We start from the raw sequence: 25,432 nt of genomic DNA on the forward strand, positions 1-25,432 counted from the left end.
ATAAAATGTGTGGGCAGAACTGAAAAAGTGTGTGCGAGCAAGGAGGCCAACAGCCTGACTCTGTCAGGAGGAATAGGCCAAAATTCACCCAACTTATTGTGGGAAGCTTGTGGAAGTCTACGTCTGACCCAAGTTAAACCATTTAAAAGGCAATGCTACCAAATACTAATTGAGTGTATATAAACTTCTGATCCCCTAGGAATGTGTTGAAAATAAAAGCTGAAATAAATCATTCTCTCTACTATTATTCTGACATTTCACATTCTTAAAATATAGTGGTGATCCTAACTGACCTAAGACAGGGAATGTTTACTCGGATTAAATGTCAGGAATTGTGAAAAACTGAGTTTAAATGTATTTGGCTAAGGTGTAAGTAAACTTCCAACTTCAACTGTATCCTCCAAACACCGGCTTTGGGGGGAAATATCACATAATTACCCTCTACGGCAGGTACTCCCATACTGGGGTACGCGCAATGCCATGCCGTCAGGGGTACGCCAAATAAAAATGTGATTCACACATAAAAATAAATACAAATCTTCACATTCTCAAACAGTACATTTATATTTTCCAACGGGGCTATACATTTGGGTGATGTTTTTTTATTTCCTGAGTAGCCTCGTTTCACTGCCAAAATTGCGCAATTGAACCTTCCAGTGTTCAGCAAAATAACAACGCATCGTCAAATACAGGTAGCCTCGTCAAGTAATTAACATCCAATCACCTTAACCGTTAGTCTCTCGTGGGAAACCTTCACTCTTGCGCAGACATTTAGAAACTAAACATGACAATTTGAAAAATAAGCCACGGGAGTTTTTTGAGCGGGAATAAAGATGACTTTGGAGTAGTAAGACATGTATAAAAGCAACAGATACCATTAATAAGACTGAGCTAAATGTCTCTTATATGTTGAGCTACCGAGTGGCTAGGACAGGCAAGCTCCATATTATTTTGGAGGACTTCATTCTTCCTGCTGCCGCGGATATGGCTGGGACAATGCTGGGGGAAAAGGCCCAAAGAAACTATACAGACAATGACTTCATCAAACAACACTGTTTCACGACGCATCAGTGACATGGCAGGAGATGTTTAGAAACAATTATTGCTTCACATACAAGCCAGTGAATTATATGCATTACAGCTGGATGAGTCAACAGACGTGGTGGGCCTGGCACATGTCCGTTACGTTTATGGGGGGTCAATTAAGGAAGACATCCTCTTCTGCAAACCACTGGAAACCAGGACAACAAGATAGGATATTTTTTCAAGTACTGGACAGCTTGTGACATCAAATGGACTTTGGTGGTCAAGATGTGTTGGTATCTGTACTGATTGCGCAAAAGCCAGGGAGACATATTGGAGTGGTAATGCGTGTGCAAGCAGTTGCTCCCGATGCCACTTGGGTACACTGCAGCATCCACCGCGAGGCTCTTACTGCCAAGGGAAGGCTCTCCGCAACTAACTATATTCAATGTGCGGGACAAAATTGAGGCTATAATTAAGAAGTTGGCGCTCTTTTCTGTCTACATTAAACAATGACCACGCACAGGTCTTTCTGTCATTGTATGTTTTTTTTTGTTGTTTTTTGTGCCAATGTACTCAAGCTTACGGACAATGTCAAATGTGATATAGCAAAGCACCTGAGTGAGCTGGATGCGCAATTACTCAGGTACTTTCCCGAAATGGACGACACAAACAACTGGATTCGTTATCCCTTTCATGCCCTGCCTCCAGTCCACTTACCGATATCTGAACAAGAGAGCCTCATCCAAATTGTAACGGTTCTGTGAAAATTTAATTTAATCAGAAGCCACTGCCAGATTTCTGGATAGCGCTGCGCTCAGAGTTTCTTGCCTTGGCATATCGCGCTGTTAAGACACTGATGCCCTTTGCAACCATGTTACCTACGTGAGAGTGGATTCTCGGCACTCACTAGCATGAAAACTAAATGCAGGCACAGACTGTGTGTGGAAAATTCTTTAAGACTGAGTCTCGCTCCAGCACAATACAACATTGCAGAGTTATGTGCATCCTTTCAAGCACACCCTTCTCATTAACCTGTGATGAGTTATTCACAATATTTGATGAGAAAATAAGGTTTTATATGTAAGATGGTTAAATAAAGAGCAAAATGATTATATTATTATTTGTGTCCTGGTCCTATAAGAGCTCTTTGTCACTTCCCACGAGCCGTGTTGTGACAAAAACTCACACTCATTCTTATGTTTAATAAATGTATCAAATAGTGTGTGTGGCAGGCTTACAAAGATTGCAAAAAAAAAAACATTTGAGAGTGCGCTGACCCTGGCGCTAGAGTGGGTGTGAAGCTGGAGGTTGAATGTTCGAAGGGGTACGGGACTATACACATTTTGGGAACCACCGCTCTACGGGAATCTGTTGTTTTCCACTAATTTTAACCTCAGAATGTACCTCCGAGTTCTCGGTGGTCATCCATTATTAAGAATATGGAGAATAAGGCTTAGTTTACTTCCCAATGGTTTGGCATTAGATATGTTGTTTGACAAGCAATGGGAGGTGGCAGGATCGGTGTTAGTACGATGCGGCTAAATCAACCCAGTCATATGTTGGGGCTGCTGACTCTCAGGATATATTGATTGTTTGCTGGTGATCCATAAGTGGTCACTTGTCACTTTACTAGTGAATCAGCTGTCTCCGTGACATCAATACTTCCATCGTGCTGCTGTTAGATTGTAATCTACTGTCAAAAAAAGTGATGTATTTGATGGAACCTTGGTTTTTGCTTCATGTTTTGGATGAGAGGTACTAAAAAGCTGCAATGCTTGAAACATGTATAGTTGGATATTAACAGTGTTGAGGAGTTGTTTTTTTTAAACTACCAGTTTATTAAGTATTAAAGGAACTACAGTAGGCTTCAACTTCAAAGCAATCTCATCCTTCATGTGGCTGGCTCAAATCTCAAAAGTATGTTTCCCGCTTTAACACTAGAAAAGCTGGGCCTTAAGGGACCCCACTGAGAGCCAATGAGCAGTCATTTTGACTGCAACATTCTAACAGTCTAATAAATACGTTTCATAATATGCTATTGGAAAACAATATCCTTTGTTTTTAATTATGAAGTTCTTGGGTAACATTAGAAATACAAATATATATATATAATAACTCCATTTTATATTTAGTCTCGATATAATTGAAGTTTAGTTTCGAAGGCCAGTCATCAGCCTGTGAATGAGGGGCAGGGGTTGAAAATGACATGTCCTCTTAAAACCGCTTGTGACACGTTCTGTTTGTGATAATGAGATTCTAACAACACACGTGTGTTAAACATAGTTATTTAGGAAAAGTCAAGGATGGAGGGGGGCGTGACTTTAAAAATGGCAGAGATATTTAAATGTTAAATTAAAAATGATAGCCGCAGCGCTTCTAGTGTTAAAAGAGTTACAGAGAGAGAGAGAGAGAGTCAAGGAGATTGAAAGGGCGGGGGGGGGGGCGGGGGGGGGGGGGGGGGGGGTTGAGTGTAAAAAGAGAGGCTTGTGTTTGGAGAAGAGGGACCGGGGATGAGGCAAGAGACCAGGGCTCTGACGTCAATGGACCGGGTCCCCTGGCGTCGTGCCAATAGGGCCCTGTGTGTGCGTCTGCCAGCCATGGTGACTACGACCAGGGACACTGGAAATGGGAGGTGGGTGGGGGGGGTGTTGTTATTTCCCTTGCCATCCCCGTGGCGACCGAGCCTGATGGACCCAGCTGGCCTGGCACAGCATCGTCTGCCACAGTCTTGATTACACTCTCTCTCTCTCTCTCTCTTTGCTTCTTTGTTTCTTTCTTTCTTTCTCTCTCTCTCTCTCTCTCTCTCTCTCTCTCTCTCTCTCTCTCTCTCTCTCTCTCTCTCTCTCTCTCTGCCTACTTCCTTCTCTGTCTCTCTTTCTCTTTCTGCATACAGGTATATCTGTCTCTTTCTGTTTGTCTATTTCATTCTCCCTCTCTCGCTCTCTCTATTTCTGTGTCTCATTTTCTTCTGTCTTCTCTTTTCAATCTTTCTCACTTTCTCTGGGCTGCCTACTCTCTCGCCTTTCTCTCTATATCTGATTTATCTAATGTCTTCCTTACCCAACGTCCCACTTTCATTCCCGCTCACTCTCCACTTTGAAGTTCTGTCTTGGTCCCCCTCTCCCTCACTTGATTTTGAACAGAAGTACCCTCTTTATCCTTCTGTTTATGGAGGTTATTCTACTATTCTCTCTCTCTCGCTCTCTCTTTCTTTCTCTTTCTTTCGCTCTCTTTCTCTCTTTCTTTCTCTTGCTCTCTCTTTCTCTCTCTCTCTCTCTCTCTCTCTCTCTCTCGCTCGCTCGCTCGCTCGCTCTCTCGCTCTCGCTCTCTCTCTCTCTCTCAATGGGGCTTTATTGGCATGGAAACAGTGTTAACATTGTCAAAGCAAGTGAAATAAACAATCACAAATTAGCAGATTTAATTTACTTTGGTGTTTGTGCTCCACTAGTCTCCAAAATCCGCTGGTTGCTCTTTTCTAATCGCAACAGGTCCCAAACTTTGCTGCAATGATAGCAAACTGCGGTATTTCACCTAACACATATGGGAGCTTACTGTCCCCCTAATATTGGCTAAAGGCTACTTCCCATGCTGTTGCAGGAAGGTCCATTTTTGATTTTATGGATATACACTACCGTTCAAAAGTTTGGGGTCACTTAGAAATGTCCTTGTTTTTGAAAGAAAAGCCACTTTTTTGTCCATTAAAATAACATCAAATTGATCAGAAATACAGTGTAGACATTGTTAATGTTGGAAATTACTATTGTAGCTGGAAACGGCTGATTTTTGGGGAAATATCTACGTAAGCGGACAGAGGCCCATTATCAGCAACCATCACTCCTGTGTTCCAATGGCACATTGTGTTAGCTAATCCAAGTTTATAATTTAAAAAAGGCTAGTTGATCATTAGAAAACCCTTTTGCAATTATGTTATCACAGCTGAAAACTGTTGTCCTGATTAAAGAAGCAATAAAACTGGCCTTTTTAGACTAGTTGAGTATCTGGAGCATCAGCATTTGTGGGTTCGATTACAGGCTCAAAATGGCCAGAAACAAAGAACTGTCTTCTGAAACTCGTCAATCTATTCTTGTTCTGAGAAATGAAGGCCATTCCATGCGAGAAATTGCCAACAAACTGAAGATCTCATAGAACTCTATATACTCTACTCCATGTACTCTATCTACACCATCATTTGCAAATAAATTCATAAAAAATTCTACAATGTTATTTTCTGGATTTTTTTTCTCATTTTGTCTGTCATAGTTGAAGTGTACCTATGATGAAAATTACAGGCCTCTCTCATCTTTTTAAGTGGGAGAACTTGCACAATTGGTGGCTGACTAAATAATTTTTTGCCCCACTGTATACAGTGCCTTGCGAAAGTATTCGGCCCCCTTGAACTTTGCGACCTTTTGCCACATTTCAGGCTTCAAACATAAAGATATAAAACTGTATTTTTTTGTGAAGAATCAACAACAAGTGGGACACAATCATGAAGTGGAACGACATTTATTGGATATTTCAAACTTTTTTAACAAATCAAAAACTGAAAAATTGGGCGTGCAAAATTATTCAGCCCCTTTACTTTCAGTGCAGCAAACTCTCTCCAGAAGTTCAGTGAGGATCTCTGAATGATCCAATGTTGACCTAAATGACTAATGATGATAAATACAATCCACCTGTGTGTAATCAAGTCTCCGTATAAATGCACCTGCACTGTGATAGTCTCAGAGGTCCGTTAAAAGCGCAGAGAGCATCATGAAGAACAAGGAACACACCAGGCAGGTCCGAGATACTGTTGTGAAGAAGTTTAAAGCCGGATTTGGATACAAAAAGATTTCCCAAGCTTTAAACATCCCAAGGAGCACTGTGCAAGCGATAATATTGAAATGGAAGGAGTATCAGACCACTGCAAATCTACCAAGACCTGGCCGTCCCGCTAAACTTTCAGCTCATACAAGGAGAAGACTGATCAGAGATGCAGCCAAGAGGCTGGATGAACTGCAGAGATCTACAGCTGAGGTGGGAGACTCTGTCCATAGGACAACAATCAGTCGTATATTGCACAAATCTGGCCTTTATGGAAGAGTGGCAAGAAGAAAGCCATTTCTTAAAGATATCCATAAAAAGTGCCGGTTAAAGTTTGCCACAAGCCACCTGGGAGACACACCAAACATGTGGAAGAAGGTGCTCTGGTCAGATGAAACCAAAATTGAACTTTTTGGCAACAATGCAAAACGTTATGTTTGGCGTAAAAGCAACACAGCTGAACACACCATCCCCACTGTCAAACATGGTGGTGGCAGCATCATGGTTTGGGCATGCTTTTCTTCATCAGGGACAGGGAAGATGGTTAAAATGGATGGGAAGATGGATGGAGCCAAATACAGGACCATTCTGGAAGAAAACCTGATGGAGACTGCAAAAGACCTGAGACTGGGACGGAGATTTGTCTTCCAACAAGACAATGATCCAAAACATAAAGCAAAATCTACAATGGAATGGTTCAAAAATAAACATATCCAGGTGTTAGAATGGCCAAGTCAAAGTCCAGACCTGAATCCAATCAAGAATCTGTGGAAAGAACTGAAAACTGCTGTTCACAAATGCTCTCCATCCAACCTCACTGAGCTCGAGCAGTTTTGCAAGGAGGAATGGGAAAAAATGTCAGTCTCTCGATGTGCAAAACTGATAGAGACATACCCCAAGCGACTTACAGCTGTAATCGCAGCAAAAGGTGGCGCTACAAAGTATTAACTTAAGGGGGCTGAATAATTTTGCACGCCCAATTTTTCAGTTTTTGATTTGTTAAAAAAGTTTGAAATATCCAATAAATGTCGTTCCACTTCATGATTGTGTCCCACTTGTTGTTGATTCTTCACAAAAAAATACAGTTTTATATCTTTATGTTTGAAGCCTGAAATGTGGCAAAGTTCAAGGGGGCCGAATACTTTCGCAAGGCACTGTATATTTAGTGCCTTCGGAACGTATTCAGACCCCTTGATTTTTTTCCACATTTTGTTATTGCCCTTATTCTTTGCCCTTATTCTACAATGGATTACATTTTTTTAAATCCTCAGCAATATACACACAATACCCCATAATGACAAAGTGAAAACAGGTTTTTAGCATTTTTGCAAATAAAAATAAATAACAGGTACCTTATTTACATAAGTATTCAGACCATTTTCTACAAGACTCGAAATTGAGCTCAGGTACATCCTGTTTCCATTGATCATCCTTGAGATGTTTCTACAACTTTATTTGAGTCCACCTGTGACAAATTCAATTGATTGGACATGAATTTGAAGGCACACACCTGTCTATATAAGGTCCCAGAGTTGACAGTGCATGTCAGAGCAAAAACCAGGCCATGAGGTCGAAGGAATTGTTTGTAGAGCTCTGAGACAGAATTGTGTCGAGGCACAGATCTGGTGAAGGGTACCAAAACATTTCTGCAGCATTGAATGTCCCCAAGAACACAGTGGCCTCCTTCATTCTTAAATGGAAGAAGTTTGAAACCACCAGGACTCTTCCTAGACCCGATGGTCACTCCGACAGAGCTCTAGAGTTACTCTGTGGAGATGGGAGAACCTTCCAAAAGGACAACCATCTCCGCTGCACTCCACCAATCAAACTTTTATGTTAGAGTGGCCACTCCTCAGTAAAAGGCACATGACAGCCCGCTTGGAGTTTGCCAATAGGCACCTAAAGACTCTCAGACCATGAGAAACAAGATTCTCTGGTCTGATGAAACCAAAATTTAACTCTTTGGCCTGAATGCCAAGAGTCACGTCTGGAGGAAACCTGGCACCATCTCTACAGTGAAGCATGGTGGTGGCAGCATCATGCTGTGGGGATGTTTTTCAGCGGCAGAGGCTGGGAGTCAGGATCGAGGCAAAGATGAATGGAGCAAAGTACAGAGAGATCCTTGATGAAAAGCTGCTCCAGAGCACTCAGGACCTCAGACTGGGCCGAAGGTTCACCTTCCAATAGGACAACGACCCTAAGCACACAGCCAAGACAACGCAGGAGTGGCTTTGGGACAAGTCTCTGTATGTCCTTGAATGGCCCAGCCAGAGCCTGGACTTGAACCCGATCCAACATCTCTGGAGAGACCGGAAAATAGCTGTGCAGCGACGCTCCCCATCCAGCCTGACAGAGCTTGAGAGGATCTTCAAAGAAGATTGGGAGAAACTCCCCAAATACAGGTGTGCCAAGCTTGTAGTGTCATACCCTAGAAGACTCAAGGTTGTAATCGCTGCCAAAGGTGCTTCCATAAAGTACTGAGTAAAGGGTCTGAATACTTATGTAAATGTATATTTCATGTTTGAATTTGTTTTTTTTGCAAACATTTCTAAAACCTGTTTTTGCTTTGTCATTATGGGGTATTGAGGAAAACAAATATACAGTGCCTTCGGAAAGTTGTCAGACCACTTGACTTTTTCAACATTTTGTTACGTTACAGCCTTATTCTAAAATTGATTCAATAGATTTTTTTCCTCGTTAATCTACACATAATACCCGATAATGGATACCCAAACAATTTGCATTGTACCCCCTGTATATAGCCTGGCTATTGTTATTTTACTGATGCTCTTTAATTATTTGTTACTTTTATTTCTTTTTTAATTTCCTTTTTATGTTGGTATTTTTCTTAAAACTGCATTGTTGGTTAGGGGCTCGTCAGTAAGCATTTCACTGTAAGGTCTACTACACCTGTTGTACTCGGCGCATGTGACAAATAACATTTGATTTGATTTTGATCACAAAGCAAAAACAGTTTTTTAGAAATGTTTGCAAATTTATAAAGAATTAAGAGGCCGGATAGGTGCAGAGAAAGGTGTTGTTTTGTTAGGGTTAAGTGCCTCGCTCAAGGGCACATCGACAGATTTTTCACCTTGCCAGCTTGGGTATTTGAATCTAGCGACCTTTCGGTTACTGGCCCAACGCTGTACCTGCTAGGCTACCTGCCACCCTTATAGTGCTTGGCAAGCGGGAGCGAAGGGCACTGTGTCCTAGTGTTGCTATTCATGCCCTTCCCAGTAGTGGACTGTATGTATTTATCAAGGTGACATCTAGATGGTTATCAATATTGTATTTATTGTGTAGGCTGCTATCCTAATTTAAATAAAATCATGGGAGGGAAAGAAATTGCCACATTAGCTACCGCCGGCGACACGACCATGAAGAAGCTGGCTGCAGCTCAATCAGCCTTAAGAAATGGTATACTGCCTCTAAGCCATAGGCAGCAAGGATAAGAGGCGATAAGAGGTTTCCCAACATATGTATTGCAACAGTTATCATTACTTATCGTTTTGCTGTCCTGTGTGGGTCAGTTAGTGGAGCATGGCGATTGCAATGCCAAGGGTTTCTGGGGCCAGCCATACAACAAATGTATGCACGCATGACTATCACTCTGGGTAACAAAATATATATTATTACTATTATTACTTATTACTTACTATTATTATTACTAATATTATTACTATTATTATGAACAGGTATGTGTAACTTATTCATACCCAGTGCTGTGTCCCCCCCCCCCCATTCAGATGATGGCCAAGCCCAGCGAGCCGGGGCCGGGGCCGGGCCCGGGCCGGCAGCACGAGAGTCACCCGGAGGAGACAGAAGAGGAGCTAAGGGAGCACCAAGCCCTATGTCCCCAGGACGGAGGCCTCATGTGTGGAGTGACAGTCAAGCAGGAGCCCCCGGACCTCCAGGAAGAGGAGAGGGACCACAGAGACAGGATAGTTGACCAGGAGCTGCTCTTCCGACAGGTACGGGACAGAGAGCAGGAAGAGGAGGGGACACAGAAACGCACACACACAATCAAACATAGACATATTCATGCGTGCACATGCACAAGTGCACATGCACAGACGCACACACACACACATATTCAGGCATGCACGCATAACTGCAGACACACAAACACACAAACTCGCAGCCTAATTGTTGCTGTTACAGCTTGTGGTTAACATCACCAGTGGACAAGAGCTGGAGTTTCCGGACAGACAGACAGACAGACAGACAGACAGAGAAGGAAGGAAGACTACACACTTGTCATGCTTTGGTGATAATGAACAGAATGTAGGCTATTTGGGTTTTTAGTCAGTTCACGAAAAACAGACACCCACACATGGCTTACTCTGGCTGTATGGACACACACACACACACTATACTCCTACTCTCAAAGTGAAATAGCGTGCAGGTTTTTGTCTGAATGGCTGAGGGCAGCCTCACGCCTCCTCTCTACAGCTGAATCTGAGTTTCCCTAGGATCACACACACACACACACATCGACACACACATTGTCACCGACACACACACACACACACACACACACACACACACACACACACACACACACACACACACACGCACACACACAAGACCATGTCCTCCCTGTCTAACATACAGCCCATGCAGTCGGTCCAAATCCAATCAACTGTCCTCCCTGTTGCCATGACGCCCACAAACCCTACATCCCCCGGCAGGAAGTAGAGCACCGGGGGCCCCTGGGAAATGCAGTGTTAGAACAGGAGCGATGCCCAATCGAATCCTGGTCTGTTAGTTACAGTAGTGGCAATTCACTTAGTGGCAGTACAATTTGCGAATCTGAATCCCAATAGCTCCTTAACGACAATCACCTATAGCCAGCCCCACCAGTAGTCTTTAATAAGAATTGGGGTGACTATCAATGAGATCATTTGAATACCTGCATACTGAATACCTGCATACAAAGCATTTGTCTCTGTATCTTTATGCTCCTGAATCAGCTCACACGTCTGATTCACGTCTGTCTGGCTGTGATAATGGAGACGCATCAAGCGCCATCTTCTGGCTACTAAGATATCTTGCAGCAGTTCAACAGATGCACACGATAGCTGCATTTGGAGTGTGTGTGTGTGTGTGTGTGAGAGAGAGAGAGAGCACTTACGTGTGTGTAATATCTCTTTCTCTCTCTCTCTGCCTCTCTGTCTCTCTTTCTCTCTCTCTTTCTGTCTCTCTCTGTCTCTCTCTCTTTCTGTCTCTCTCTGTCTCTCTCTCTTTTTGTTTCTCTCTGTCTCTCTCTATGTGAGCAGCAGGATGTGTTGTTGGAGCAGCAGAGAATCCACCAGTTGAGGAACTACCAGGCTTCGATGGAGGCAGCCGGCCTGTCAATCACCTTCCCAGCGCACCGCCCCCTCTGCAGGGCCCAATCATCTCCTGCCTCGGCTTGCTTCCCCCCCATCGTGGTGCAGCAGGAACCACCCACCAAGCCTCGCTTCACCACCGGCAAGCACCCTTGACCCACACACACTAACACACGTGCACACTCATGCACACAATCACACACACGCTCAAATCACTCTATCGCTCTCTCTCTAACCTTCAGTCTGCAAGGGCTTAGCTGCCTGTTCTCTTAGATTAATGTGTCCTCTCTCCCTGAAAAAAGAATCAAGTCCTTGACTCGTTCCCCTCTAAACCACTCTGAGAGCCACAGTGTCCAGCATACTGATCAGCCATGCAGTGCAGGGTGTGGGTGTCTGTATCTGTCTCTGTGTGTGTGTGTGTGTGTGTGTGTGTGTGTGTGTGTGCGTGCATGCATGCGTGCGTGCGTGTGTTTGAGAGAGAGAAGGAGAAAGGGAGGGGAGTGCACTGAGAATCTATGGCTGTGTGCAAAATCTGGCTTGCCTACTACTTACCAAAACGACATACTGTGTACTAAATACTAATCGTACTACATACTATTTAGAACATACTGTTCAGTACAAACGAACGCAGTAAGCATCAAATGTCAACACACTAGGCTCATCCATACTGAGAGTGTGTCGTCTAATGCGCAATTGCGTTGACTGCCGCCGTTCGTTCATTTTGGCACAGCACGTCAATTTATCTGATTAATCAGCCGTTGTCAAGCACACGAGAGTCTACTAAAATCAAATGCCAAAATTAGTATGACATCCTGGCATTTAAAGCATACCACATTTCCAAAATTGTCACATACTATAAAACGTTAGATTTTTCACATACCCAAAATGCCTAATTATTTAGAACGCATGTACGTACGGGTATTCGGACACGGTTATTGTCTCCTAGTTTTTCCTCACTCTGTGTGTGTTCCCATCACCCTCCAGGACTGGTGTATGACACGTTGATGCAGAAGCACCAGTGTATGTGTGGCAACACCAACACACACCCAGAGCACGCCGGACGCATCCAGAGCATCTGGTCACGACTCCAAGAGACAGGACTGAGGGGCCAGTGTGAGGTACGGAGACCATCACCAAAGCTCATCTCTTGGATGTGTATCAATAATCTATACTGACACATTGTTTCACTCATTTTTAAGCAGTGACCTACAAGCAGAGGTTATATTGAGGCCTGCTCTGTGTTTTCACCCATACAGTCTTTTCAAATTAGTGCAGAGACTTAAGGGGAGAAATCCAATTTAGAGTATAAATTCTGTCAGAGTAACTGAGGAAGCGTGTTCGACCGTCCTGTATCAATAGTCGAACGTGGCTTCCTTTTCCCATCTAACCTAGACTACTGCGATGGACCCATTATTCCACTTTCAGAGCGTTCTAAGGCACCATTTCTGACCAGGAGGGGGCAGTGTTAAACCATGCTGCACGACCTCCCCATTGACAAAACACCCCACAGCAAGTTGCCCATAAGCACAGATCTAGGATCAGCTAACCCTTGCCAAACCTTAACATGTGGCAGAAGAAAAATCTAAACTGACCTTAGATCATTGTTTAGCTTAGGGCCTTGTTTTGAAGTATTAGGTTGTTTTGAAGCGCTGGCAGAGATAAAAAGCTTATAGTGGGTCTTATCATGCCCTGCACCTGTTCTGTGACAATCCACATACACGCACTCATGCATGCACACACACAATTACCACACACAGACGCACACACACACACACATTTTCTCAGCAATAGACATTATTTTCTCTTCATCCGAGAGGTCTAAAAACAGTCTAATGGTTCCTAAATGGGGATAATCTTTCCTGCATCGCTGTGTGCGTGTGTGTGTGTGTGTGTGTGTGTGTGTGTGTGTGTGTGTGTGTGTGTGTGTGTGTGTGTGTGTGTCTTTATCTTTAATTTAAAGACCCTTGCTCCCTTCGGTCTCAACGTAGACTGTGATCTGAAGCCATTCTTGTGATTTTGCTATTCATTGAAAGTGTTTGTAGGCCTATGGAAGCCATATTGTATCTATGACCGTAATATCCATTCATGTTTTTTTATACGTTCTATTTATATCTGTAAATGAACCAGTGATTTCAAGCCACACCCGGCCATGATTACAGACACCTGCGCGTGTCCTTTGACACGATATAAACTGGTGACCCGCAGTGTTTGTCATTATACCCTGATGAAGACAGCGTGTCTGTCGAAACGCCGGTTATGAGGCTATTCAGTTATTGCATCTGAGCTCCTAGAGTGTGCGGGTCTCCTGTGTCTGATCTCTCCCGCGTCTCACTCGTTCATTGCTTGGTTGCACAGCTGCCTGTCTGTCTTTCCCGAATGGCATAAACAGAAATAACATCAACAAATAAACAAGCAAACAAATTCCATCCCCAAACTTCCTCTCCTGTCTCTCTCTCTCTCTCTCTCTCTCACTCACCCCTTTCAGACCTCATTTACGACCACCACTGTTACTAATTGGAGATTCCTGGCTGCAGGTGTTACCCTGCTGCCCCCGTCCCCCCCCCCCATCTTCCTCCGTCCCTCCTTCACTCTCTCCTTTTCATCCTTCCATCCCTCCATCCTCTCCATCCCTCTTGTCCATCAAAAGCTCAGGTGGCCCTTGGGGATTAGTAAAATAGCAGTACATTATAACAAATGGGTACACAATTACAGATTCTGGTGTCGTAGTAAGTGTTACCAGGCCCTGTAGCCCCCAGTTCCACTCCTGTTCCCCAGGCGCTATCATTTGTTGACTTCTGTAACTGTAAAAGCCTTGGTTTCATGCATGTTAATATCAGAAGCCTCCTCCCTAAGTTTGTTTTTTTCACTGCTTTTGCACACTCCGCCAACCCTGATGTTCTAGGCGTGTCTGAATCCTGGCTTAGGCCACCAAAAATTCTGAAATTTCCGACCACAACTACAACATTTTCCGCCAAGATAGAACTGCCAAAGGGGGTGGAGTTGCAATCTACTGCAGAGATGGCCTGCAGAGTTCTATCATGCTATCCAGGTCTGTGCCCAAACAGTTTGAGCTTCTACTTTTAAAAATCCACCTTTCCAGAAACAAGTCTCTCACCGTTGTCGCTTGTTATAGACCACCTTCAGCCCCCAGCTGTGCCCTGGACACCATATGTGAAATATTTGCCCCCCATTTATCTTTATCTCCGTACTGTTAAGTGACCTAAACTGGGATATGCTTAACACCCCGGCCATCCTACAATACAAACTAGATGCCCTCAATCTCACACACATTTTCAAGGAACCTACCAGGTACAAACCTTAATCCGTAAACACGGGCACCCTCATAGATATCATCCTGACCAACCTGCCCTCTAAATACACCTCTGCTGTCTTCAACCAGGATCTCAGCGATCACTGCCTCATTGCCTGCGTCCGTAATGGGTCCTCGGTCAAACGACCACCCCTCATCACTGTCAAACGCTCCCTAAAACACTTCAGCGAACAGACCTTTCTAATCGACCTGGCCTGCGTATCCTGGAAGGATATTGACCTTGTTCCGTCAGTAGAGGATGCCTGGTTATTCTTTTAAAAGTTCTTTCCTCACCATCTTAAATAAGCATGCCCCATTCAAAAAATGTAGAACTAAGAACAGATATAGCCCTTGGTTCACTCCAGACTTGACTGCACTTGATTAGCACAAAAACATCCAGTGCCGTACTGCATTAGCATCGAATAGCCCCCGCGGTATGTAACTTTTCAGGGAAGTTAGGAACAAATATACTCAGGCAGTTAGGAAAGAAAAGGCAAGCTTTTTCAAACAGAAATTTGCATCCTGTAGCACAAACTCCAAAAAGTTCTGGGACACTGTAAAGTCCATGGAGAATAAGAGCACCTCCTCCCAGCTGCCCACTGCACTGAGGCTTGGAAACACTGTCACCACCGATAAATCCACGACAATCGAGAATTTCAATAATAATTTCTCTGTGGCTGGCCATGCTTTCCACCTGGCTACCCCTACCCCGGTCAACAGCTCTGCAACCCCACAGCAACTTGCCCAAGCCTCCCCATTTCTCCTTCACACAAATCCAGACAGCTTATGTTCTGAAAGAGCTGCAAAATCTGGACCTGTACAAATCAGCCGGGCTAGACAATCTGGACCCTTTCTTTCTAAAATTATTCGCCGATATTGTTGCAACCCCTATTATTAGCCTGTTCAACCTCTCTTTCGTATTGTCTGAGATCCCTAAAGATTGGAAATCACACACTAGACCCAAACTTTTACAGACCTTTATCTATCTTACCCTGCCTTTCTAAAGTCTTCGAAAGCCAAGTTAACAAACAAATCACCGACCATTTCGAATCCCACCGTACCTTCTACGCTGTGCAATCTGGTTTCCGAGCTGGTCATGAGTGCACCTCAGCCATGCTCAAGGTCCTAAACAACATCATAACCACCATCGATAAAAGACAATACTGTGCAACCGTCTTCATCAACCTGGCCAAGGCTTTCGGCTCTGTCAATCACCGCATTCTTATTAGCAGACTAAACAGCCTTGGTTTCTCAAATGACTGTACGGTTCGCCAACTACTTCTCAGATAGAGTTCAGTGTGTCAAATCGGAGGGCCTGTTATACAGACCTCTGGCAGTCTCTATGGGGGTACCACAGGGTTCAATTCTCGGGCTGACTCTTTTCTCTGTATACATCAATGATGTCGCTCTTGCTGCTGGTGATTCTCTGATCCACCTCCAAGCAGACGACACCATTCTGTATACTTCTGGCCCTTCTTTGGACACTGTGTTAACAAACCTCCAGACGAGCTTCAATGTCATACAATACTCCTTCCGTGGACTCCAACTGCTCTTAAATGCAAGTAAATCTAAATGCATGCTCTTCAACCGATTGCTGCACGCACCTGCCCACCCAGCATCACTACTCTGCGCAGTTCTGGCTTAGAATTTGTGGACAACTACAAATACCTAGGTGTCTGGTTAGACTGTAAACTCTCCTTCCAGACTCACAAGCATCTCCAATCCAAAATTAAATCTGGAATCGGCTTCCTATTTCGCAACAAAGCATCCTTCACTCATGCTGCCAAACATACCCTCGTAAAACTGACTATCCAGGCCTCCCGGGTGGCGCAGTGGTTAAGGGCGCTGTACTGCAGCGCCAGCTGTGCCATCAGAGTCCTTGGGTTCGCGCCCAGGCTCTGTCGTAACCGGCCGCGACCGGGAGGTCCACGGGGCCACAATTGGCCTAGCGTCGCCCGGGTTAGGGAGGGCTTGGTCGGTAGGGGTGTCCTTGTCTCATCGCGCACCAGCGACTCCTGTGGCGGGCTGGGCGCAGTGTGCGCTAACCAACCAACTACAAATACCTAGGTGTCTGGTTAGACTGTAAACTCTCCTTCCAGACTCACAAGCATCTCCAATCCAAAATTACATCTGGAATCGGCTTCCTATTTCGCAACAAAGCATCCTTCACTCATGCTGCCAAACATACCCTCGTAAAACTGACTACCAGGTGCACGGCGCATTGGTGCGGCTGGCTTCCGGGTTGGATGCGTGCTGTGTTAAGAAGCAGTGCGGCTTGGTTGGGTTGTGTATCGGAGGACGCATGACTTTCAACCTTCGTCTTTCCCGAGCCCGTACGGAGTTGTAGCGATGAGACAAGATAGTAGCTACTACAACAATTGGATACCACGAAATTGGGGAGAAAAAGCGGTAAAATTCAAAAAAAATAAAATAAAATAAAAAACTGACTATCCTATTGAAGTCAAGGATCGGTAGGATAGTCAGTTTTACGAGGGTATGTTTGGCAGCATGAAATTTACAAAATAGCCTCCAACGCTACTCAGCAAACTGGATGTAGTCTATCACAGTGCCATTTGTTTTGTCACCAAAGCCCCATATACTACCCACCACTGTGACCTGTATGCTCTTGTTGGCTGGCCCTCTCTTCATATTCGTCACCAAACCCACTGGCTCCAGGTCATCTATAAGTCTTTGCTAGGTAAAGCCCAGCCTTATCTCAGCTCACTGGTCACCATAGCAGCACCCACCCATAGCACGCGCTCCAGCAGGTATATTTCACTGGTCATCCCCAAAGCCAACTCCTCTTTTGGCTGCCTTTCCTTCCAGTTTGCTGCTGCCAATGACTGGAACGGATTGCAAAAATCACTGAAGCTGGAGTCTTATATCTCCCTCACTAACTTTAAGCATCAGCTGTCAGAGCAGTTTACCGATCATTGCACCTGTACACAGCCCATCTGTAAATAGCCCACCCAACTACCTCATCCCCATATTGTTATTATTTTTTTTGCTCCTTTGCACCCCATCTCTACTTGCACATTCATCTTCTGCACATCTATCACTCCAGTGTTTAATTGCTAAATTGTAATTATTTCGCCACTATGGCCTATCTATTGCCTTACCTCCCTAATCTTACTACATTTGCATACACTGTATATAGATTTTTCTATTGTGATATTGACTGTACGTTTGTTTATCCCATGTGTTGTTTGTGTCGCACTGCTTTGCTTTATCTTGGCCAGGTCGCAGTTGTAAATGAGAACTTGTTCTCAACAGGCCTACCTGGTTAAGTAAAGGTGAAAGAAATATAAATAAAATACAAATAAAATTGACCAACTCTCTTTCTTTCTTTCTCCCCCCCCCCCCTTCTCTGCAGTGTATACGGGGGCGGAAAGCCTCACTGGAAGAACTGCAGACGGTTCACTCTGAGGCCCACGTCCTTCTGTATGGAACCAACCCACTTCGACAGAAACTAGACAGTACGTCCTACACCTGGAGTGCTACTCTAGGATCTGTCCATATAATCCTATTCATTGTGATCTAAAAGGAAAAACTGGTGCTAGATCAGCATTCCTGAGACCCTTTGTGGATATGGGCCCAGACCCAACTGGTTGTTGCTTTGCACACTTAACAGGATCCGTTGTGTAGATGCTCATGGTATATTGTGCAGGGCGAATCCCAACTTCCACCGAAGTCAAATTGTCACCTCGTCTTCCACGGACATCAACGCATGTCAGGCTGTTAAGGTTGACCCATATATCTACAAAGTAAATGATCAAGATTGCCTAAAGTATGACAGTGTTACGACAATAATACAATAACAGCTCTCTCCCTCCTCTTACACCTCGGCTGTCTATTATTACAGGGCAAGGCCTGGTCTAAGGATTGTGTTCCTCTACAGGACCATTATCAACCTTATTATCTACATGATTGCCTTCTGTGTAGACCAAAGCAGGGACACTCAGTACATCTCCAAAGAGATTGTTCTGTTTACCTAAACGACAGCCTTTTAAAAATTTGTTTTGGTTCTATTCTTTTTGTTTTTTTCTTGTTCCGATTTGGAACTTGTGGAACTTGCTCAAATCTACCTCTAAGCTGTTGGCCCAGCTGTTCGCCACCTTTCTGCCAATAATGAACACGCATGCACACATGCACGCACGCACACACACACCATTTTCCATGACATCACCCCTCCTTGTTTACTACCTCCCAAGGTTTACTGATCCATCACCTAAAGATTTCCTCTCGGGTTGGGAGAGTGAGAGAGACTGACTTTTTGGCTCAAACATCTCACTATGACCACTCTGGCTTTCAGAGCTGAGTTAGCCTCTTAGCCAGCAGTGTCTGTGGAGTAAGGTAGTCATGACATTTTTGGGACTTTTTTGGACCAGAGTCTCTAAACCTTTTTTGGTTACTGTACCACAGTACATTTTGCTCTGCCAGGAGTACCCCTGAAGGACAACCTCATGTGCATTTTACCAGTAAGACTCATGAAAACAGTACCCCCCTGTGGATAGGCCAAGTACCCCCGGGGGAACCACTGTTTTGGACTGTGTTCAACTGTGTGTGATTATGTTGTATTGCATCAATGGTGTGTGTGTGTGTGTGTGTGTGTGTGTGTGTGTGTGTGTGTGCGTGTGCGTGTGTGTGTGTCTGTGTGTGTGTCCGTGTGTCTGTGTGTGTGTGTGTGTGGGTTCGTGTGTGTGCGTGTATGTGTTCGTGGGTTCGTGTGTGTGTCCGTGTGCGCGTGTGTGTGTGTGTGATGAGTCAATCCAGGAGCGTCTGCTATATGAATTCATATTAATGCAGTGTTACGATCAACTCAGGGCCCACTAAGAAGAGTGAACGTTAACCTAGACACATTTTAAATGTTCAGGCCAAAAGGTGAAATGTTGCTAGCGTATATTCTCAAATCATGCAGGGTGTTGTATTAAGGGTTTGGGGTTTCCACTTGACGATGTTTTGCTAGAATTTGTAACAGTCAAGATAGATTTGTATCTCAAGGGGGGATATAATGTCTAACCTAGTCATCTTGCAGGCGCAAGTGGGATGAAGGGGTGAGCGAGGGAGGGATGGAAAAGAGGGTTACTGAATGAAGAAGAAAGTGAAAGTGTTGTCACAACAAGAGGGGAGAGGAGGGAAGAAAGGTTTGACAAAATCAAGTTGTTTACACTAAGAGAGAGAGGTTCGTCATTTTTTTCCCACCACATTTAAAATGGCATCTGTGTATTCTCTCCTCTGTGGAAGTTCATGTGGTCAGAGTCTGGAGTTCAGAGGTCAAGGCACCTGCTGAAAGTCCTGGGTGTCCATGAGTATTCTGGCGGTCCCCTCTAACCTCTCTCTCTCTCTCTCTCTCTCTCTCTCTCTCTCTCTCTCTCTCTCTCTCTCTCTCTCGCTCTCTTTTTCTCTCTCTTTCTCAGGTTCAGTTACTCCCATGTTTGTGAGGCTGCCTTGTGGAGGGGTGGGGGTAAGTCACTCTCTTCTACTTCTTCTCTTCTACTCCCCTGTAGAAATAATGTTGCTGTTTGTTCTCCCACCACACACACACACACGCACACACACCACCCTGGAGCACCAGAGGCAACCAAAACTGTTGCTCTGCTTTCTGTCGAGTGGGTAATTGTGACCAGATGTTTTCTATGAACATGATGCTGTGTGCTGTAGAGCGCGTGTGGGTGGGGAGTGCACTGCCTGTGTATTGTGTGTTCAGAGGGACACTTAGGAGAGGAGGGGGGGGGGTGACAATGATGTCTGTGTGTGTGTGTTTTTGGGTGCGAGTGCACATGTGTGCTTCCACGTCAGTGTGCTTGTGAAAGTAAAGGTATTATATGTGTTTCAGAGTGTGTGTGTGTGCGCGTTTTGGAGTGAGTGGGTGAACTCAGGTTATGTGTGTTTGTCGATCCCTAGGTCAGTATGTTGGTCTGATTTTCCGTCTCCCTCTCTCTCCCTTACTCTTTGCCCCCCCCTCACACCCACACCCTCACTTCTTCTCCACAGTTCTCTTCTCCCTACCCTGTCTCTCCCCCACCGCTCTCTCCCTGTCTCTCCCCCCACCTCTCTCTCCCTGTCTCTCCCTTCCCCTGTCCACCCCCCTCTCTCGGGGGTAGCTAGCTGAGTCTGTTACGGTGCCTGCTGCCATTGGTAGGAAACAGAAGGGGCTCTGCTCTGTTTTATGGAAATGGGACTAAATTGTTGTCTTCCTGTCGTCCCAGCACAGCGCCTCCGCTCATCAAATTACCCTGTCAGCCTGAGCAGAACGAACCCCTCTTTCATTCCAACACGCTCCCCCCTCTCTCCCCACTCTCTTTGGTCTCTGGTCCCTCGCTTTTCCCTCTCTTTTATCCCCCTATTGCTCTTGGTGTTACTGGCTTGCGTCTTTCACTCCTTCTTACTCTGTCTTACTCTCAAAAGTCGCTTTTGTCAGGACTACTCTACTTTTCCAACGTTACGCTTTCTTCTCTGTTAGTGGCTGGAACTGCAGTGTCCCTCCCTCGCTCAATATTCTCTATTACTTTCTTACACACTCCTCAGTTTGTCCCTCTGCACGTCGTCCCATTTTTTTTTTTTTTAGCTTGCTCACTCTATTACGCAATAACTTGATCACTCATTTCCTTGATCACTTTCTCACTTGCTTGCTCACTCACTCACTCACTCATTCACTCACTCACTCACTCACTCACTCACTCACTCACTCACTCACTTCTCTGGTGCAGCCATCACTCTTCAGTCAACTCACCCTCCCTCTCCCCCAACCCATCTTCCCTCTCTTCCCCTCACCCCTCCATTCCCCGCAGTTTTCTTTTTATCATAAATGCACCACAGACCCGTAATTCGTGACAAAGTCCTTCTTGGCGTGACTTGAAAAGGCCCACGTTTTTCCTTTTTTTTCCTCTAGCCTCGAGCGTTCATGCAACTGAAGGCCAAATGCAGCAGGCAGTGATCGCCACAGTTAATGTGTGCTGAGTCTGTCGGAGACCCCAAGGTTCACAGACACCCTGCAGGTCCCCACACACTCCCTCTTTCTCTCTCCTCCTCTCTCTTTCCCTCTGCCAGGTGTTTCCTTCTCTTAAGATTATTCCGTCTCGGAATTCAGTTGGTCATCCCAGGTGTCTGTGTATGCGTCTGTGTGTGTGTGTGTGTGTGTGTGACTTCAAGTTGGTTGCAAGGTCAACGAGGAGTTAAGAGTCTCTGCTAAGTGTGTTACAGCAGTGTGTAGATTTTAGAGCTGTGTGTAGAGTTTGTGCAACAGTGTGTGGAGTATGGACTAGTGGTGTGTAGAGTGCGTGGAGGTGTAGAGATGTATGTAGTTGTGTGTGTATGTGTTTTACTACACTTGTGGGTACCAAAAGTCCTCACAAGAATTGTAAACCAACTAAAATTCGGACATTTTGCCTGTCCTCACTTATAAAAAGGCTATTTCAGGGGTTAGGTTTAGGGTTAGAGATTAAGAGTATGGTTAGGTTTAGGGATAGGAGTTAAGGTTAGGGGTTAGGGAAAATAGTATTTGTGTGTGTGAGAGAGATTGGGGCCACTGGGCAGGCGTGTGTCAGCATAATCAGCCCTGATTGATGAATGCCTAGCCTCTCTCTTTGACCACATAGGGAGACACACACACACACACACACACACACACACACACACACACACACACACACACACACACACACACACACACACATATCCACAACACCAAGACTAGCCAGCTCCCCCCAACCCATCCCCCTTCTCTCTCCAATATTCCTCTCCATCTATACCCCGCATTTCTTCCAAACTTACTCGCTTGGCTCAATATTGACACTCCATGTCTGTGAATATACAGTAAGCCATCTCCCCTCTCTCCTCCACTTTAAAATCACACCTCTACTAGCATCCCCAGTGGGACCCCAGTAGAAGCACGTTCAAAGACTCTCTTGGCGGACAGATGTGTGAAGAGCAAAGTATCTTCCCCTGCCCTTTGGATTGACCTGTGTGTGTGTCTCGAACGGGAGTCATTCACGTCATTTGGATAGACCCCGTAAACCCACTCTGAGGGTCTCTTTACTACGGCCTCTTTTTGCTCAGCAATCAAGTCCCTTTTTTCCCTTCTCTCTGTGCAAGCTGTGATACAATATATTTGTAACACTGTGTGCGAGTGTGGTTAGGGGCTTTGTACTGTGGCTTGTGTACTCATACCTACTTTCACTCGCTCTACCTCTGGAAGGGCTGCGAGGACAGATAGCACCACAACAATCCCGGTCCACCATTGCCCCATTGTATTATTTAACCTGTTTATATTGTACATTATACATGTACAATTTATATACAATTTATACTGTTTATATTGTCCCATTGTATTATACATTTAGGCTATACACAAACATTAAGAACACCTTCCTAATGTTGAGTTGCACCCCCGTTTGCCCTCAGAACAGCCTCAATTCATTAGTGCATATTTAAGTAATAATGCACAAGGAGGTATGGCCAATATACCACGGCTACGGGGTGTTCTTATGCACGACGCAACGCGGAGTGCCTGAATACAGCCCTTAGCCGTGGTATATTGGTCATATACCACAAACTCCTGAGGTGCCTTGTTACCATCGTAATTAGAGCAGTAAAAATAAATGTTTTGTTATACCCGTGGTATACGGTCTGATATACCATGGCTGTCAGCCAATCAGCATTCATGGCTCGAACCACCCAGTTGATAATGTGAATTATATAAATGTGCATTTGTGCTTGTGCTCACAGGTGGACAGCGACACCATTTGGAACGAGGTCCACTCGTCCAGCGCTGCTCGTCTAGCTGTGGGCTCCGTCGTGGAGCTTTGCTTCAAAGTGGCGGCTGCAGAGCTCAAGGTTAGCCTCATGTCCCTCGTCACCATGTGTTTGTCTATGTGTCTGCCTGTATGTCTGTCTGTCTGTCTGTCTGTCTGTCTGTATGCCTATTACCAAACATAATGCCATCTCGCAACTGATGCTAAATGCTAATGCTAGCAACATCTCAGGTGAACAGGTGGCAGAGTGGAGCATTGATAATTAGACCTCATTAGAAGTGCTAACGCTAGCCCCACTCAAGTGAATAAAAGGGCTTCTTCGTTAATATAGCCTCGTTAGCCGTACTCACTCTTAACACCTACAGACTCCGTAGGAATGCCCCCCTCCCCACCGCAAAGCTTTCAGACAGACACCCCCGCCTTCCCCTCCTGCCTTCCTGTGTCTGTGACCGTGCTGGATTATCACTTGAACCCCGCTGGCGACCTAGCGCATGGGGACCAGTAAGTTGCTAACGCTAACAGTCCCTGCTAACACACAAATTTAACTAGGCAAGTCAGTTAAGAACAAATTCTTATTTGCCATGACGGCCTACACCGGCCAAACCTGGATGACACTGGGACTCCCAATCACAGCCGGATTCAAACCAGGGTGTCTGTAGTGACGCCTCTAGTACTGAGATGCAGTGCCTTAGACTGCTGCGCCATTCGGTAGCCTGCACACCGCATCAGAGCAGAGCTGGCTAATGGAGACTAATGATGATTCCTCTCAGAGCCGTTAGTATAGCATGCTAAATTACTAACACTCACATGGAGTTTCTGCTAGGACTAGTGACTTCAACAAGCACTCTCATTGTTATAGTAGAGTTGAAAGCATGATATATTGTTATTTGAAGGTTGTTGTTAGGAGTGTATCAGTTGAAATGAGTATGTATGCCACCTAGTGAACAACACTTGTTATTGTTACTGAGATGAGGGTTTGATTAATTTACTTGTTTGATTCATTCACCGACTTGTTTGTTCATCCATTCATCTATTTTTCAATCATCCCAATGGATTTATCGAGGACATGGTCTCTCTCTCTAGGAATAAGGACCTGAAATAGTCATGAAAATTCCTGCACTCTACATAGGGGTTAGAGGTCACAGGAAGTTATCTCCTTGCCGCTTAACACCATCTTAGCATACACACACACACGCAACCCCGAGAGGGGGGGCAGACTCTAACATCACCTGCATCCCCCCTGGCCTGTCCGAGTCAGCATTCTATCAGCATCTTCAACGTTTTTAAATCACACACTCTCCACACACTCTCGCTCTCACACATACAGCTCTTTGAAAGTGGCCCCTATCGTCAGACAGGATCTGAGTCCCTCCTCTCCCTCTGCTAGAATAATATCCTCTGTGGACAGGCGAGGTGGAGTGCAGTAATCTACAGCAGCTGCCTCAACATCATTAGACTGGACTACAGGGACACAGGTCCCCTCACCATGTCCCTGCATACCACAGTCAGTCACGGCCCCCAAACACTGGGCGTCCCCATGTTACACAAGGACCCTAAACAGTCGGCGCGGGAGTGGCGGGAGTCCCCTAGGTCCCCACATTAACACAGCATCCACGTCTCGCACTGCTACACCCAGCTGACAGCCACGTGTGTGTGTGTGTGTGTGTGTGTGTGTGTGTGTGTGTGTGTGTGCGTGTGTGTGTGTGTGTGTGTGTGTGTGTGTGTGTGTGTGTGTGTGTGTGCGTGCGTGCGTGCGTGCGTGCGTGGTGGCGGCAGGGGTTGTGTCTGTGGCCCTCCGCCCTGTCAATGGCAAAACAATTAACTGTGAGCCATAGCGGGATTTAAGGTCAGAGAGGAAGAGAACTAAATATTGCATGGAGAAACTGGAATGCGTACATGCGTGTGTGTGTGCACGAGTTGGTGTTCATATACTGTATATATGTGTGTGTTTTCGTGTGTGCGTTTTTGGGGCTATGCATTTATCTGAGTATGAGTGTATTTCAGTCTGTGACTGCTCAAGCCCTTATTGAGCTCCCAAGTGGCGCAGCAGTCTAAGGCACTGCAGCTTAGAGGTGCCACTACAGACACCCTGGTTCAAATCCAGGCTGTATCACAACCAGTAATGATTGGCCCAGCATTGTCTGGGTTTGTCTGGTGTAGGCTGTCATTGTAAATAAGAATTTGTTCTTAACTGACTTGCCCAGTTA

General features: G+C 45.2%; 1 protein-coding gene across 1 annotated transcript in view; it reads left to right on the plus strand.

Annotated features, from left to right (window-relative positions):
- The window catches only part of LOC139405996 (histone deacetylase 4-like), a 170,795-nt gene that overhangs the window by 115,876 nt on the left and 29,487 nt on the right, over positions 1–25,432 (plus strand). The window contains exons 11-16 of the mRNA XM_071148452.1: positions 9,579–9,803; positions 11,112–11,304; positions 12,147–12,280; positions 17,846–17,948; positions 19,890–19,936; positions 23,200–23,307. Of these exons, the coding sequence (XP_071004553.1) occupies positions 9,579–9,803; positions 11,112–11,304; positions 12,147–12,280; positions 17,846–17,948; positions 19,890–19,936; positions 23,200–23,307 (810 nt within the window). The remainder of the gene's footprint in view (positions 1–9,578; positions 9,804–11,111; positions 11,305–12,146; positions 12,281–17,845; positions 17,949–19,889; positions 19,937–23,199; positions 23,308–25,432) is intronic.

Source organism: Oncorhynchus clarkii, chromosome 3 (genome assembly GCF_045791955.1).
Source record: "Oncorhynchus clarkii lewisi isolate Uvic-CL-2024 chromosome 3, UVic_Ocla_1.0, whole genome shotgun sequence".
In the NCBI taxonomy this organism is placed as follows: domain Eukaryota; kingdom Metazoa; phylum Chordata; class Actinopteri; order Salmoniformes; family Salmonidae; genus Oncorhynchus; species Oncorhynchus clarkii.